Source organism: Colobus angolensis, unplaced genomic scaffold (genome assembly GCF_000951035.1).
Source record: "Colobus angolensis palliatus isolate OR3802 unplaced genomic scaffold, Cang.pa_1.0 Scaffold361, whole genome shotgun sequence".
In the NCBI taxonomy this organism is placed as follows: Eukaryota; Metazoa; Chordata; class Mammalia; order Primates; family Cercopithecidae; genus Colobus; species Colobus angolensis.
This window is the reverse complement of record NW_012116944.1, coordinates 1,149,260-1,165,586: the sequence shown is the minus strand read 5'-3', so window position 1 is coordinate 1,165,586 and position 16,327 is coordinate 1,149,260. Positions and strand designations below refer to the sequence as shown.

The 16,327-nt window shown below is 35.3% G+C and overlaps 1 protein-coding gene across 2 annotated transcripts in view; it reads left to right on the top strand.

Annotated features, from left to right (window-relative positions):
- Positions 1-2,759: 2,759 nt before the first annotated feature.
- The window catches only part of PHYHIPL (phytanoyl-CoA 2-hydroxylase interacting protein-like), a 68,413-nt gene continuing 54,845 nt past the window's right edge, over positions 2,760-16,327 (top strand). Inside the window, exon 1 of one of the 2 annotated variants that reach the window (XM_011953448.1) lies at positions 2,760-3,186. In XM_011953448.1, coding sequence (XP_011808838.1) covers positions 3,081-3,186 — 106 coding nt within the window. In that variant the 5' untranslated portion in view covers positions 2,760-3,080. Of the gene's footprint in view, positions 3,187-3,484; positions 3,846-16,327 lie in introns of those variants that run through there. The other variant, XM_011953449.1, reaches the window with a different exon arrangement.

Here is a 16,327-nt window from a genome sequence, read left to right as displayed (position 1 = left end):
AGAAGAAAAGTTAGAGTAATATTTTTAGATTTTATTGCTGGCTTTGGGGAAAAGGAGTTGTGGTTTCTATAACCAACCTTGGGGAACAGGGATTCTAGTTTCTTATAGCTAGCCTCAGGGGAAAATGAGACTCAGAGGCTGGAGGTCAGAAGATGAGAGGAAAAACTTTTACTACAGAGGCCTTTTTTTTTTTTTTTTTGTGGAGGAGGAGGGTATTGTTTTCTGAGTCTCAACAGTATATAGAAACTTATAGCACTCTGGAAAGTCAATGCCTACCCTGTCTCTGCCCTGTACAAGGTTACTGGAATGTGGTCCCTGTTCAGCCTGATATCTTCCCAGATATCTAAGAATTGGGAAAGTAAGTCCTCTGTCCTTGAGTTTTCCCACACCAATCTGGATATTTCTAAAGTCACAACCCCTCACCCTGTATCTTCAGGGTGGGAACAGTAAAAATGTTTCTGGTTGCCTTTCTTGATATCTTCTATCCCTTTCCCATAATTCTCCAAGCCAAAGAGAATAGGATTTTCTTCTACTTTACCTACTTCATAGCCACCACCTTCCTTATATCAATCTCTGGCTAAATCCTTCATACTGGACTAAGATACCTTGTCTTCATTATGGGAGAAACCCTATCATTTGGTCCACCAGGCCTAGCCTTGATATGTTGAACCATAAACAAATTTACATTTTGTGTCTTGACAATGACTTGATTTGAAGCTTAAAAACTTGATTTAAAAAAATCCTATATTGAATATCAAAAGTTAAATAGTAAATATTTCTTTTGTATTTTTTATACAAGAATCCAAATCCTCAGCAGACAGGTGCTTTGGATTGACTAGGTTGTATACCCAGAAAGTGACATTAATACACTTCTTGAAACATTACCCTTTCTTATTACACAAATATTCTAGCCAACAAATCTGATCATGCTAATTTTCTATTTAAAGCCTTTTAATAATTTCTCATTCCCTTAAGATATAATCATTTTGGAGATCTTCCTGACCATCTAGTCTATGTTATAAACTTTGTGTGTGCTTCTACAAGCTCCCATACTTCCTCTTTCTTAACACCCATCCTACTTTTACTTTTTCAATATATATCTTTCTTTATAAATTTGAACCCCAAATTTCCAACACATAGCACAGTGTCCTGGACAGAGGTACTTAATAAATATTTACATGAGTTTTTATTAAATGCATGTCATATTTCTTACTTGTAAATCAGTGAATTGTTATTCTAATTTACACAGTTCCTTTTTTGAGATTTATAAATTTAAGACTACTCTAAAAAATAAACCCACTCTTGGGCTTACAATACCTATTTCTAGTCCTACAGAGCCAGGTTTTCGAACACAGAAAATTCACCAGTAAGTACTCTCTTGTCATATCCTTTGACAGGTAATAATTTACCCTCTCCTTGGGGACACCCCTACCTTAAAACAAGAATTCTTTCAAACTTTGAAAACATCCATCTTCATTAATAAGTTCATAATGAAGACTTTTCACTGTAAGATGCTTAATTATCTTTCACAGGTATTTATGAAATTTCAATTGTGCCAAGATTTTTCACAAGTTTATTTTACTTTAAGCTGGTCCTTCCATTTATTGAAGCTTCAATTAACTAGACTTCATCATGTTATGACTAAAAGGATGTGACTAAAAAGAGTAGCATACAGACATCTATGTGTAAACTGTTACTTGTTGGTTAACATTTATGTTTGAAATGGAAAATCAATAAAAGGGAACTTACATTACTTTACAAGCACATTAAGAAAAGAGGGGACACTATTTTTGATCCCGAGATAGCAACAAAACTAAAAACTATTCCAAAGAAGCAAATGGGAACAGAGGTCAATAGGCTGTGACCGCTATTTTATTTTTAAAACGTTTGCACATCCACTAAGTGCACTGCAGAATCTTAAATGCAATTAAAAGCAACGGGCATACAAATTTAGGGTAGCTTGAGGAAGCACAAATCAATCTTCATTAGCTATTGTAGCAAATATTCCTTCCAAATCCATGGGAGCAGGTGCTGTTTATCCTCCCTTCATTGACGCCCAGAACAATGGCATAGGGTGAGCACTGAATACTTATTTGCTACATGCATGAATGAATGAAGCTACACAGCGAAGGCAGGCTGCGTGGCTGTTGGTCCCGTGGCTGTTGGCCCCGCCGCCTTTCCAGCAGGCTTGCCGCATCTCCTCATTCCCTCACCTTTCTGGCAATAACAAGTTCCCACGTTTGCCCCGCCTCAGGGTCGGGGACGGGCAAAATGCTGTCTCTAACCCCCCCCAACGCCTCAGGTAATCCGCTCATTTCTCACACAGACGCAGCTGTTTTCGAGGAATGTCCGGCCGAGCCCGCAGAGTGCGGGCAGCGAGTATCCTGGGACCTTCAGGGGAGGAGGTGGCTCCCACACCCCAATACCGTACAGAGAGTCCGAAGAGTCTGGGCCCTTATTTTTCCAGTTCTTGATAAACAACCAATATGCTCGCCCTCGCCTCCCCGTGCAGATGCCTCAGGGCCAACTCGGGCTTCGCCACGCACCAAGAGCAGACAGAAGACGCCAAATGGCTATAACTAGGAGAGAGGGAGAGGCAGCCCGGCGGCGTATAGCGCCCACCGTTCCCGCGCGCTTGGTCGCCTGACGCCTCACAAGCGAGGTTGCCTTGCTCGTGGCTCGAGGGCAGGTGGGGGCGCGTGCGCGCAGAAGGGCGGGGGAGGGGCCGCCGCGCGCCAGCAGGTGGGCGCGTTCTCCCTCGCGCGTGCGCGCGTCGTGCCCTCTCTCTCACGTTCCCCGCGCGCTGCGTCCCCTCCCCGCCGGGAGCGCGCGCCTCCCGTCCTCGCGCCAGGTCCTGCTGGGTCTCTCAGAGCTGCACACTCCCCGAATCTCCTGCCACAGCCGTCGCCTTCGCGGCGGCTCTCCAGCCCGGCGCCTCAGCCTCGGCGCCGCATCACCACGTCCCAGACCTCCTTCCCTCCCTCTGCCACTCCCCCTCCCTTTCCCGCCCTTCTTGCCCACCCGGCCGGCAGAGAGAGCCTGGATACGAAGCAGGCGGGCTTCAGAAGGGAGTTGGAAAAATGGAGGTTCCGCGCCTGGATCATGCCCTCAACAGCCCCACCAGCCCCTGTGAGGAGGTGATCAAAAACCTCAGCCTGGAGGCCATTCAGCTGTGCGACCGGGACGGTAAGAGCGGCCGGGACCGCAAGCAAAGGGACCGAGTCCGCGCCGAGGCGCCGGGGCCACTGTGGCTCCGCCGACGCCGCTCTCCAGGGCGGCAGGGTCTTTTGTTGTCCCCTCTGTGCAAATAAATGCAGATGTGGGCTACCCTCCGCCCACCGCCCTCCCATCACCCCAGAAACAAAAGGACCCCGGGGCTCGCGCCTTAGCACGGAAAGTCGCTGTCCAGAACCGTGGCGCCCTTCGCCGCCTTCGCCCGCCTGGCCCGGACGAGGGCGACGTTCCCGCTCGCGGCTCCTGCCCCGACGAGGCGTTTCCGATCTTTGCCGCAGTCCGAATTTCCTGGGTCGCCGGGCACTGAAGGGGAAATGCCCTCGGGGTGTTTCTAGCAACCCCCTTCCCCCAGCACACACACACTAGTTAGCATTCTCTTCCAGAAACTTATCATTTTCTTTTTTAAACCTCCCATCATGAGACTCCCCACATTAACAAGTCTTTTTAGCCTCTTGGATTCGGATTAGGATGACAATTTTTCAGTGAGGGCGCAGAAAAACGGTGCATTTCAGCACCAAGGACAGACACAATCTTCGTGGTTCCTGGGCTCTGAGTCAGACTGTCGAAAATATTGGCCTAATATATGTGCTGTGATTCAGACTATGTGGCGAGTTGGTACCATTGCGTGTTGATATTATATCGTTTATTCTGTTGTTGAAGTTGACAGGCTCCTGTAGAAGGAAATTGATTGAATACAGGTCTGAGCGTTGAAGACATAAGCTAGTGCTGTGTGCAGTGGGGTTAGTTACAGTGCTTCTCGGTTAGTTGGACTAGTTAGAGTCTGCTATTTCAGTAATGTGGAACAAAACTTCATTTGTGAAGAAATCGTCTGATTAGTAATTGATTGGCCGAATAATTGTAAAATTCTACATCTGACAAAGGAAATACAGTGCATATGTTGTCAAGAGGGCCCCGAATACTTTTGACTATAAATGAAATTAATGTTTAACTGTATATGAAGGTAATGATTGTAAAGCATTTCTTTAACCAAAGTTATGTACAAATGCTAATACGCTCACAGTAAGGTCATAAAATTTATCAGCGTAATCCAAATAGGGAGCAGAGGTCTTGTTTCCAAAGTCATTTAAATGGTAATCACTTGGTTGGGCATTGCTATTCAGCACGTTTATATCAAGCGAGCACCGAGCACCGAATTTGTTTATTAATAAATTTTATATTTATTAATATAAGTTTATATTTAATAATTTTGAAACCAGAGTTCAAACTTTTTGAAACCAAAACCACTTTAATTTCTGAAACAGGTGTAGGATATGAATAAATAAATACACTTGCAAAGGCAGCTTGTATTTCCTTTATTCTTAGACCGTTTTGGTCACCATGGTGGTAAGTGCACGTATTTATGGTATTTAAAAAAATTTATCATTTTGGTATTCCATATGTAAGCTTACATGATTATAGACTATAAAGATTATTTTTAATAACACATAGGAAGTAATTTGGATTTTAGTTTATACTTTTATGAAATGACTTTTTGTAATGTAACCATTGCAAGTTGTAAATATTTTTATTTTCTTAGATTGGTTTGAGAGAAACACAAGAATAATAAAAGTAGACTTCATTTTTATTTATTGCAATGATATAGCCAAAGCTCATTCTTGTACTCATTTGAACTAGGCATTCATTGTTGCTTTTCAGAACCCAGTAATTTCAATACTTAAAACTGCATTTACCACGTGTTTCAAAGATATTAGGGAAAATTTAAACTTTTTTATGAAGTTCACAGAGTTAACAGAGTGCAAAAATTAATGCTGTGTTTACTGTGATCCCCTAGAGGAGTAGCTATTTTATTCTGATATTATTTTTTAGTTGTTTCTTTTCAAATTAGGAATCCCGCAAAATAAACAAATTATGTAACATTTAATTTTGGGGAGGGTGCTGGCACTAAGCAACATCTATGAAAATTACTATTTGCAGACTTCCAAGTAATTTAACATAGACTAATTAACTAGGGTTTTATTTTATAAAATAGCATGTACCAACAAATACAAAGAGCTAACTCTTCTACTAGAAGATGTATAAAATTTGGAAATACTTTGTTTAGAGATGTTGTTAAATGCTTAACTTATTTTGTTATCCTATCTTACATGTCAGTTCCAAAAATACTAACTTGGCTTCATAGGAATAATTTAGGGGGAATAATGTTGTTTGTTTTTAATAGAACAACGTATGAAATGTTGCATTAAATTTGTCAGACAGACATTATTTAGCATCATATTTCATTGAGAAATTTTCAGCTGATGCTTTCTACTCCCTTTGCTTCCCTCCTTTCACTTTCTTTCCTCTCAAGTCTCATTGTTTTACTTCTATAAATATATAACATAGAAAAGGATGTGGCAGAATATGGGATAGAAGAGCTATTTATGTGTTTAAGTACCTAATAAGAGCCATATTTCATAATTTATGATAGAATACATTTGTTTTGTTTGCTCTTTTCTCACTTTATTTTAATCTACTGTTAATTTGGTGATGAAAAAAATGAGAGAAACATTAATTCCCTGGAAGTGGAATAAAATAAATAGGGGAAAGCATAGGATGATTGTTAAATGTAAATTTTCTTTTACCTTCTCCAATCAGAGATGTTTTTAATTTTATATTTTCATACTGTATCAACCAAGAATTATGCCTGCTGGTGAACATAACTGCGTATCTCTCTCATGTTTCATTGGGGTTTTTTGTTGTTGTTTTTGTCTGTTACTTGCCTATTTTCCTATGAATTGATGATTACATTATCAATAATAATTCAATTTTTTTCATAGTTTCTAAAAATATTTAATAGTTTCTGAAGAATATGGGTTAGAGTCCACATGGTCATATAATTGGCTTTTCAATTAAGCAAGACAGTTACACACACACACACACACACACACACAGATACACACACACACACTACCTCATGGATAGTCTTTCCTAGGCATGTGTACTTTGTTTGCCAGCACCTGGTCCTTGCCCGAGTGTTACTCTGAAAATATACTGTATATCTAGAGGTTTCTATTCCTATTGCAAGTAGAAGAGTATTTTTGTTTCTCTATCTCTGCTGTGCTGAAGTATGCTCAAATTGCATACATGATGTACTTTTATTATGACTTTTCAAATAAAATGAAAGAGAAAATTTCTTGTTTGGAAACATTAATAATATGGAAGCCCATTTACAGTTTGATAGGTACTTCAGACCTTCACTGACCTGTGACAAGACAAAACAGCTCCCACCCCACACACAGAATTTTATATTACTTGCGCTTTTCATCTTTTAATCATATATATACACACACATATAATGTATATTTTATATATATATGTATATGCTTTTTCTTCCTTGTTAAACAGGAAAGATTTATCTACATATTGCCTTACATGTATCTAAGCTCCCTCCAGCTTTGTTATAGTAAGGAAGAAAATACATAATTAATTTGTTTTAAAACATTTAAATCTACCCTCAAGGCTTGTAGCTTTAACAAATATTATTTCTATGAGTAGGGACTTTATGACCGCCCAGATATGGTATAAACCACAGGGTTTATGATGTAGTCAACAAGGAAACACATTGGAAAGAAATTACACAGAAGCTGACAGATTTCCTTGTCTTAGTCTCTAACAATACTTATGTGGAAAAAATGGAGGAAAAAAAGATTTTATCTCTTTTACATATTTAAAAAGATAAATTTCTTTGAATATTGAGTTTATCAAATTTATTTAAATTGTGAGTCAGTTAAGACCTCATTTATGTTATTGGCATGTGAATTAAACAAATTTTAACTTTGGAAATAAAAGTAACAAATGCTTAGTAGCACAGTGATATTAGATAATCCTTAATGACATTTTCTGAAGCAGACATCTAAGAGGAGTACCCGTAACTGTTACCTTTAATAGTCTTTATTACAAGAATGTAAGGTGGTCATTACTCAGTCTCAGTGACATGCAGTATAGCATAGTGATAATACCATTTTAGATCAGACCACCCCTGTTAGAATATTGGCTCTTGAATGCCGTGTAACCTTAAATTACTTAACTTGTTTTAGCCTCAAGCTTTCTTATGTAAAGTGGGTATAGTAATACCAATTCTGTAAGATTGTTTAAATAAGTAAATAAAGTATTACTTTCATAGAATTTACCAGTCTTGATATTAATACAAAATAGAGAGTAATAATTATTATTGTGAATGGAATATTGTCTACATAATTTCTTGAATTGAACCACTGCTTTTTAAAATTTCTTTTTTTGCCGGTGTCTAGGTCCTTGTTGTTTTTCTTAATTTCAGTTACATGTTATTTAGTTAGGAAATCACTTCAACTTCATGAGTAATTACTAGAATCTGTAAATTCTGAATTTTAAAGACTAGTACATTTTGAAATCACAGTTATAGTACTCTTATCTTTTACTTCTCTTTAGCATCCTATCAATAATATCTTTATCACCTTAGCCCTAAAAATTGTTTTTAGTTTCTAGTTCAAATCTGCCGTTCGCTATTTTTCATGTGCCTTGTAACTTTGGTGGTTGCTTTGTTTAGGTATTTTCCTTAGAGCCCTTCTCTGTTCTTAATTTACAATGTTTTTCTTTATTAACTTTTTCCAAGGATAGATATATACTAGGACATGTAGCGTGTAGATTAATTTCTTTGACCCAAATATAACTATAGAGATATTAGTGAGTATGAAACAAAATAAAAATAAAAACTAAAAGAAATAAAAAATTTGAAACCCATCAGATTGTGTTAAACCAATTCATATTCTTGGTAGGGTTCTAATTCATTCCCAGAGAAGACCAGAAAGTTACTAGAGTGAAAGTTACATCAAAGGATATGTGACCAGACTCCCTCCAGTGGTAGAATCACTGATGTGTTGTAAGGTTAACACTGGCAACTTACTTTGTTGCCTAGGTAGGCCCAGGTCAGAAATTCACTCTCTATAGAACACTATTTAGACAGCATTCCAATTACTTGGTTTTATCTCCACTGATATTTCTTCCTCATTTAGGCCCAATCTTGCTTTTTCCTCTAACTTATGTGAGTATACTTTCCTGATTACTTTTGTATTTCATCCTGGGCCTCAATAATAACAACAACTATGTCACTCATTGGAGCAAACATAAATCCTTCTACTTTTTGGTTTTCCTTCTCTGCCTTTCTTTAGTAGATGCATAATATAAGTTTTCCCTTGTAGAATGTGCCTCTTTCTTGGATTTATTTTCCATTTCTGTTATATTTCTGTATGTGAATCTTTTTATCCTTTATTAATTATTTAAATCCTATTTTTACTATAAAACTTATACCTCCTTTTTAAACTTTAAAATATTTCGTTATTATCATGATTATTATTATTATTGAGATGGAGTTTCACTCTTTCTGAAATGCAGTGACGCAATCTCAGCTCACTGAAACCTCTGCCTTCCAGTTTCAAGTGACTCTCCTGCCTCAGCCTCCCGAGTAGCTAGGATTACAAACACCTGCCACCACGCCTGGCTAATTTTTGTGTTTTTAGTAGAGATGAGGTTTCACCATATTGGCCAGGCTGGTCTTGAACTCCTGACCTCGTGATCTGCCCGTCTTGGCCTTCCAAAGTGCTGGGACAGTAGTTAAACTGTCCTTTGAGCAGACTATATTTTATATACATACATTTGAGAAGTAAGATCAGTGTTTGGAGAATACTTAAATGTATAGAAGAATAGGACAGTCTGAGCAGAAAAAAATAGGTAGAAAGCTTCAGCATTCTGTATATGTTAAGGGTAGTGACTGGAAATGGTATATAAGAAACCAACAAAGAATCATGAGGAATTCACGATTGATTGAAATTTCAGGCAACATGGAAAGTAATCAGGAATAACTTCAGGATTTTAAGTCTAGGAAATATGAAGAATCATTGACAGCAAAGGAAAAAAAGAGAAAGAAAATAATATTTAAACATTCTGATGACATTAATTTTTTACATCTCAGATTTTAGGAGCCAGTGAATATCCAAATATATCCTAAGCACTTTTCTAGGGACATATCTCTCTCATAGATATTGTTTTACTGGAATAATATTATAGACTGCTTTGTCATTATTGTTTCAGTGTGTTTCCCCATGAGATTACCCACTGATATTCTTTTAAGGCTCTTTTTATTTTCTTTATTCTCACTCCTCAAAGGCCATACAAGGTCTGATGATAATACTGTGAGAATTGATACAATACAAAACTAACCACTTAATAGTTTAGAGAGGATTGTGAAATAGTGATTTTTGAGCTATATCCACAAAAATATTGTTGAATCTTAGGAGACACTTTTGAGAGATTAGTATAAAACAAAAAGAATTTTTGAGTTATATGAAGATGTTTCAAATCTAACATTAAGAGAACCCTTAGAAATTTAAAAGGTCAGCAATTCTTGTGTTCTGGAGAAAAGAGTTCTAGAATGGGGAGCATTGCTCATAGAAACATATTCCACTAGGGAGACTGGAAATTAAGTGAAAAGGGAAAGGTTAGGATTTAACTTCAGTTTTACAGTGACCTTTAATGTGCTTTGTATCTCATCCTTTGAGGGAAAGGGGTGGTCACATCCAACTTGAAACAACAAAGATGAAATAAATCTACAACCAGGTTTGTTACAAATGTAAATAAGGGCCCTATATTTTGAAGATGCTCAACAGATGTGAGTTGAACCAAGAACATCATACTTGGAATTGTCGTTAGTTTTGTTTGTTATATTATGACTATTTGAGCCATGTTGTGGCTCATTTAAAAGGGGCTGCTCCTTGGGGATTTTGCATATACATCATTTGTTGTAGTGGTTGTGGCAACTAGTGTAAATAGATCTGTATTTTTTTCTATAGCCTGTAGGAATGTTGCTATCTAATAATAGTATGAAAGGCTTATAGTTTCCTTAGACATATGCCAATAAAGACAAGGCATAAAAGATTTTCAGTATACTCTGGTTTTTTTGAGAAATAGTGTCTCATCTTCCATGAATTTGAATATTGGTGAATCTCTCAGTCTTTAACACTTTAAAAGCTGATGATAAATGCCAATAAGAATTATGTAACTTTTGATCATCTACTGTGCAATAGGTCCAATAGATCCTTAATGACTGCATTTTAGAGTTATATCTGTGATGTAGAACAGGGGCGTGCATGTTATGGTCCCTGGGCAAAATCCGTAAGCCTGCTACCTGTTTTTGTAAGTAAAATTTTTTTGGAATAAAGCCATATTCATTTGTTTACATACTGTCTATGGCTACTTTCTTGCTACAACAACAGGGTTGAATAGCTGTAACAGACCACATAGCCCACAAATCTTAAAATGCTTACTGTCTAGCGCTTTATAGAAAAAGTTTGCCAACACTTAGTGCAAAAGATTGAGAACATAATTTAATCTCTCTTGATAGGAATAAAAATACTGCAAAGAGAGTTTTTGGGGAAAAAAACTGTACTCATCTTGCTTTTATATGTTTCCAAGGTTTTGTGATTAGGTGAGTCAGGCAGAGGGATGTAGAGAGTTGAATAATGTTATCAGGCAGTAAGTTAGTTCTGTATGGAGTCAGTCAAAGATGGATGGCCCCCTATACCATTGTGTCTGATAAGCAGTGACAGAAACAGGCCCTAGTTTTAACTTGAAATCTAGCCTTCATATAAGTTAAAAAGAAATGCTGTATATGCACATGTGTTTCCATGTACACTTATAATTCTATCAATAGATGTGTTTTAAAAAGTGTCAAAGATAGTGTGAACTTTGAGAAATACGTATAATTATATTGATACATGTTACAAAGATTTATGTAAATATCATATTCTTCCTTTGAAACCAAACTCTATTTTAAAAAGAGTCAAGATCATACTCATCTTTCTGTCTTCCATAGTCTATCTCAAGCTGTCTATAAAGGACCCTCTTATTTTTCTTTTCTTAATTTCCAATCTGTTACAGAAACTTATTAAGAATATTAAAAAACGATTTCTAGAAAATGAAATTTAAATGATAACAAATGAATTCAACAGAAGTAAAATCCACTGTTAAATTCCTTTAAAAGTTTCTAAATGCTTAATCCTAATTTTTGTATTTAATTTCATCACAGGTTGATAGTTTGTAGACTACTGCTTGTGAGTAGACCACATTTTTAAGTAGCATGAGCTAGAGGACTGTGCCATTCTATTTTTGTTCAATGACTAATTTATAGGAACTTCCCTTAGCCAGTTAAGAGTCTACTTTGTTTTCTTTTGTTCTTCTACTTACTATTTTTATTTATTTTTATATGCATTCCAACTTTAGGTTCTGAATTAAGAACAGGAAAAAAGAACACAGAAATGGATATAACTTGGATTCTGGGTTCAACAGATTTAGGAAGACAATTTATTTTGAGAATCAATATGTTTAACTAGATAATTATAATAATATTTGATAAATACTGTAACGGAGTATAGAAGAGAAAGTGGTTAATCCTATCTTGAGTCTAAGGAGCAACATTTTATTGAGGGTTAAAAGTAAAACGAAAATTTGCCAGAAGAAGAATTAGGAGAGGGGCATTTCTGGCTGAGATAAGAGAATAAACAAAGGCTTAAAATCATGTATTCTGGGAATGCAGAGCATTTGGTATTGCTGGAGGAAAGAAGTGTGCCTGGTGGAAAATTAAGGTGAAAGCTAGTTACAGCTAGCTAGGTTATGCCATGATTAGAATTTTTGATTTATTATCTTAGATTTCAAACTTTCTAATTTGTGGAGAATGTTTGTTTTATAATATAACATTGTTCAACAAATAAAAGTAGCATTTTATTGTATAACTGTCCTATAATTTTATACTTACAGCATTTTTCAGATAAAGTCAATCAGTGGTATAGTGAGAATTTAAATTAGCAGCTATGCTTGAAAGTTACTATTTTATATCAGCTTCAGCATCCACTATATTTCTGTATCTTATTTTTATTGCATTATGTGTAGAAAATTCTGGTTCATACAAATAAGTAGTAGCAAATTGTAATGTTTTTAAGTCATTTGGCCTTCTCAGGATATTCTTCAAATAAACTGATCCAGACCAAAAAGAGAAATATTAAGATTTTTGTCAAAGTTGAATAATGAAAGAATAAATGTTTCATTTGAGAGTAAGTGACAGAATCGATTCATCAGTCATTTCATTTTTTCATTGTTTGATGATAAAGTCTTGTATCATTCTGAGATATTTATTGATAACATTTTTAAAACTCATACTTGGCTGCTGATTCTGTTAAAATTTCAGAACAGTTGCTTTGTTTTCCTTGCATGATGAGTCTTAACTGTAAGAATCAATTTCACTTCTGAAAACTTATTTGCATTATAAGCTTGGTAATATTGTGACTGTATTGTCAAATTGAATTTCTTTAGCTTATTAAAGAGCTAGATAACCAAATTGGTTTTCCCTAGTTACTTATATTTGAAAGGTACTTCTCAGAGTTTTTAAAAATTACATTTAGAAAGTGTTTCTTGTTTTTCGAAGAATATTTATACCTTGATTCAGGACACTCAGCTAAGTTTGGTATGAAAAATGAACTTTGAAATTTTCTGTTCTTAACCTTACAATTAGCTCAGAAAAAATTCCCAACAACTTCAGTGTAAAGGATAGTTTAAATGTGATTATCCAAAACTATTTTTAAATATCTAAATATCGAAATATCTAATACAAGTAGTAATTAGTGTATAATTACTACTTGATGAAATCTGGCAACAACTTTTATAGGAGCTACCATTCCTGCGATTTTTTATGTTATCTATTTGCCTCAATATAGTTGTCTCAACATTTCTGACAGTTCAGTTAATGGTGTGTTAAAAATTGATTTAGACATTAACATTTTCTTCTCCATTGTGTATTGTATTATGATTTCTGAATTTACCTAGTTAAAAAACTTGTGCAAAAGCAAATGTAGAGATTTGACCCATATATATTCTCATTGAGTTAAATTGGAAAGATCTTCCCTAATCTCAACATTTGAATTAACTAGATATATGTGATGAATATTTTTTGTATTACATTTTCAGATATGTACCAATATTTTGTTTCAGTTTTTTGACAACAGCTCACTCATTTAACATTTGTTGCAGTATCAATAATGCAAGATTTGATAAGGTTTTTTCTAATTGTGTATGCTTTTGTTCATAGGTGATAACTTTATTCTGATTACATTTTAATCATTAGATTTGCAATAACTTCAGTCACTATGTGTTTTACTGCAAAATTATGGAACTTGCCAGCAGCCATATCACTACTTTGCCCAACTTTGTTATAAAAAATCAATGAAAATTTGTCAGTTTTTATCACTACAATGTAAGTCTTAATGATAGATGACGATCATTATATTTTAGTCTTGAGTGACTATTCCTGAGAGCTTCCAGCATATTTATTTCATTTTGAACATAGTTGCCACTGTGGTCAATATATGCTGAAAACTCAAAAGGTAATAATTAATAGTAAGACAATATATCTTGAGTCAAATAAGTAACAATATATCCATTTTAAATTTATCTGTTATTTCCTGTTTTCAACCAGTTTCATTTCTAGTTTTAGAGATAATTATTTCATTTCCTACATTGGAAAAAGTATAACTTTACATCCCAAACAAGATTAACTTTATCACAAATACAATTAGAGAAGAAACATGCAAATTTCATAGTAAACTCTTAATCTGTTTAAGAGAGGAAGGGCCAAACAGGTGAACCAGAGCCTTACCTGCAACTAATTGAACTCTGCATTCAAGTACATAATGTCTTTGTAAAACTTTACTTGAGCATATACTTGCTGGCTTGAATTTAAACAAACACACATGAAACAGAGCTACACTTTTTATTAGCACATGGTGCCGTTTTGTGCACTGAGGTAGCAGGCAAAGTCTTCTTTTAATGTTTACCCAAAATAACATAATATAGGACAATTTAATGTTTGCCATTTATATTACAGTTTAAAAAATAGTTTTTAAATAATTAAAAAGGAAGTTAAATGATAATGTTTGATACACTTCTTAGTCACCTCTTCATTAAAAAATATTTAAGTCATTGGTCAGTGGTTCTCAAAATTTATCACGTAGATGGCTTACTAAAACAGATTGCTGGGACCTATCCCTGAGTTTCTGATTCCTTAGATCTGGGTGGAGCCCAAGAATTTGCATTTCTAACAGATTTCTAGGGGATGTTGGTATTGGTGATCCAGGGTCCAGGCTTAGAGAAGCAATGCTTTCAGTAGCATAGCCAAAGAAGTTCTTAGGTGGAGAAGAGATATTAGGTATTTGTTGTTTAGATACAGTGTTCTGGCATCCATTGGATGAATGAACTGGGATATTGAACTCAGAGAGTGTAAATACCTAAATCGCAATTATAGATAATAAGTAAGATTTTTAAGACAAGATAGATAAAAATTAGAGGTGGAATTAACCAACATTTCTGAGACAAAAATCTGTTAACTTTGTGATCAAACTGGAAGTGTGGCATATGAAAAAGGAGTTGTTGAGGATAACTAAATTTGCTAGATTGGGAGATGGGGTACATTTTTTACCAGCAAATAAAATAGGAATTGTTAACTGGGGGGAATATTAAAGAGTAGGCTTGAAGACAAACTATTACAGTCCTTTCTGGACAAGTTAGATTTCAATATCTATGGAATATCTAGATGGAAATTTTCAGAAGGCTGTTAGAAATATTTATCTGTGTCTCGTAGGGAGAGAGTTTGAGAATAAAGATGAAAATTTGGTAGTATTCTCTAGGCTATTTTCTCTTGTCATATTTCTTCTTTATCAAGTGTTCCTCCTTCATCTTCTAGTCAGTCTTTGAGACCCATGTCAAGTTGTTGAACTGCTCATTAGAGTGAGTAAATTAGAATGCTTGTGCCTTTTGTGTATGTGTGTGGTATCTGAAAGGATCATTTGAAAATTAATTACTTTAGATATAATTGTATTTGGTGGGTTGTGGTTATTTGGGACAGTTAACATGGAAGAAATACAATTAACCTAAGCTGTGTGCTTGATAGATTTCTCCCCCCTATTTTGACTGACAAGAGAAATAAGTGTATGATTATCTGTGCTTGCTGTAGAAATACACTAGATTAATTTTCCCCCTTAAGCAACATAATCTGTGTTGCATTAAATAAATACAATGCATAAAATCAGTGAACTGTTGGAACTCAAATTAGCAGAAAAATAGTGACAGTGAAGCCTAAAGAAAAATTAAAATCTTCACCAAATCTGTGTCTAAGGCTTTCATATTGAACATATATGTCCAAGATTTTCTTTTTGACCTTGAACTTACTAATTTTAATGTTTACTAGGGTATTTGTTGAGTGCTAGGTTACAATAAGACATAGTCTTTTTTTTATAAACTTGTTTTTTTGCAGTCTTTTTGTTTAAACGTAGATACACCTTCCATTTTAATAAATACGGCTTTTTAGTTTTTGTATAACGTTTTCAAGCTGTGCTAAGACTGAATATTTGAGCCTATTTTTATATATTTTCTTCTGGTGTAATCCAGTATATCCAATATTAATTTCTATGGTGCTTGATAGCTTGATACAGCTTTTTTGGCTGTTATTTTTGGTGATTAAAAAAGAAAGCCCTAAAAACTAAAAAAGCAGTGGTTCTGGAATTTGCTGTTTATACTACTTGTTTTGCTAAAAACTTTACATATTTACATTCTACTGATAAAATTTACAGAATTGAAATTAAGCTTAAAATAATGATAAACATTCCAAATTCCAAATACAATTATCTACTTCTTCTAGAACTTTTGTTTGGCACTATGTATTATAGAAGTATTTGTTTACCTATATAATTTTGTTGTTGTTGTTTTTGAGACAAAGTCGTGCAGTGTTGCCCAGGCTGGTGTGCAGTGGTGCGATCTCGGCTCACTGCAATGTCTGCCTCCCAAGTTCAAGCAATTCTCCTGTCTCAGCCTCCTGAGTAGCTGGAATTACAGGCGTGCACCACCACGACCAGCTAACTTTTTTGTATTTCTAAGATATTTATATTTCTAAGAGCTTCATATGGATCCACAATTGAATGTTTTCCTTCGCTACCCTCATAATAGTTTCAAGAATGTTTTCCAATTTCTTTTCTTACAGTGTTAATACTTTTCTATTTTAATTTTATAACATAGAAAC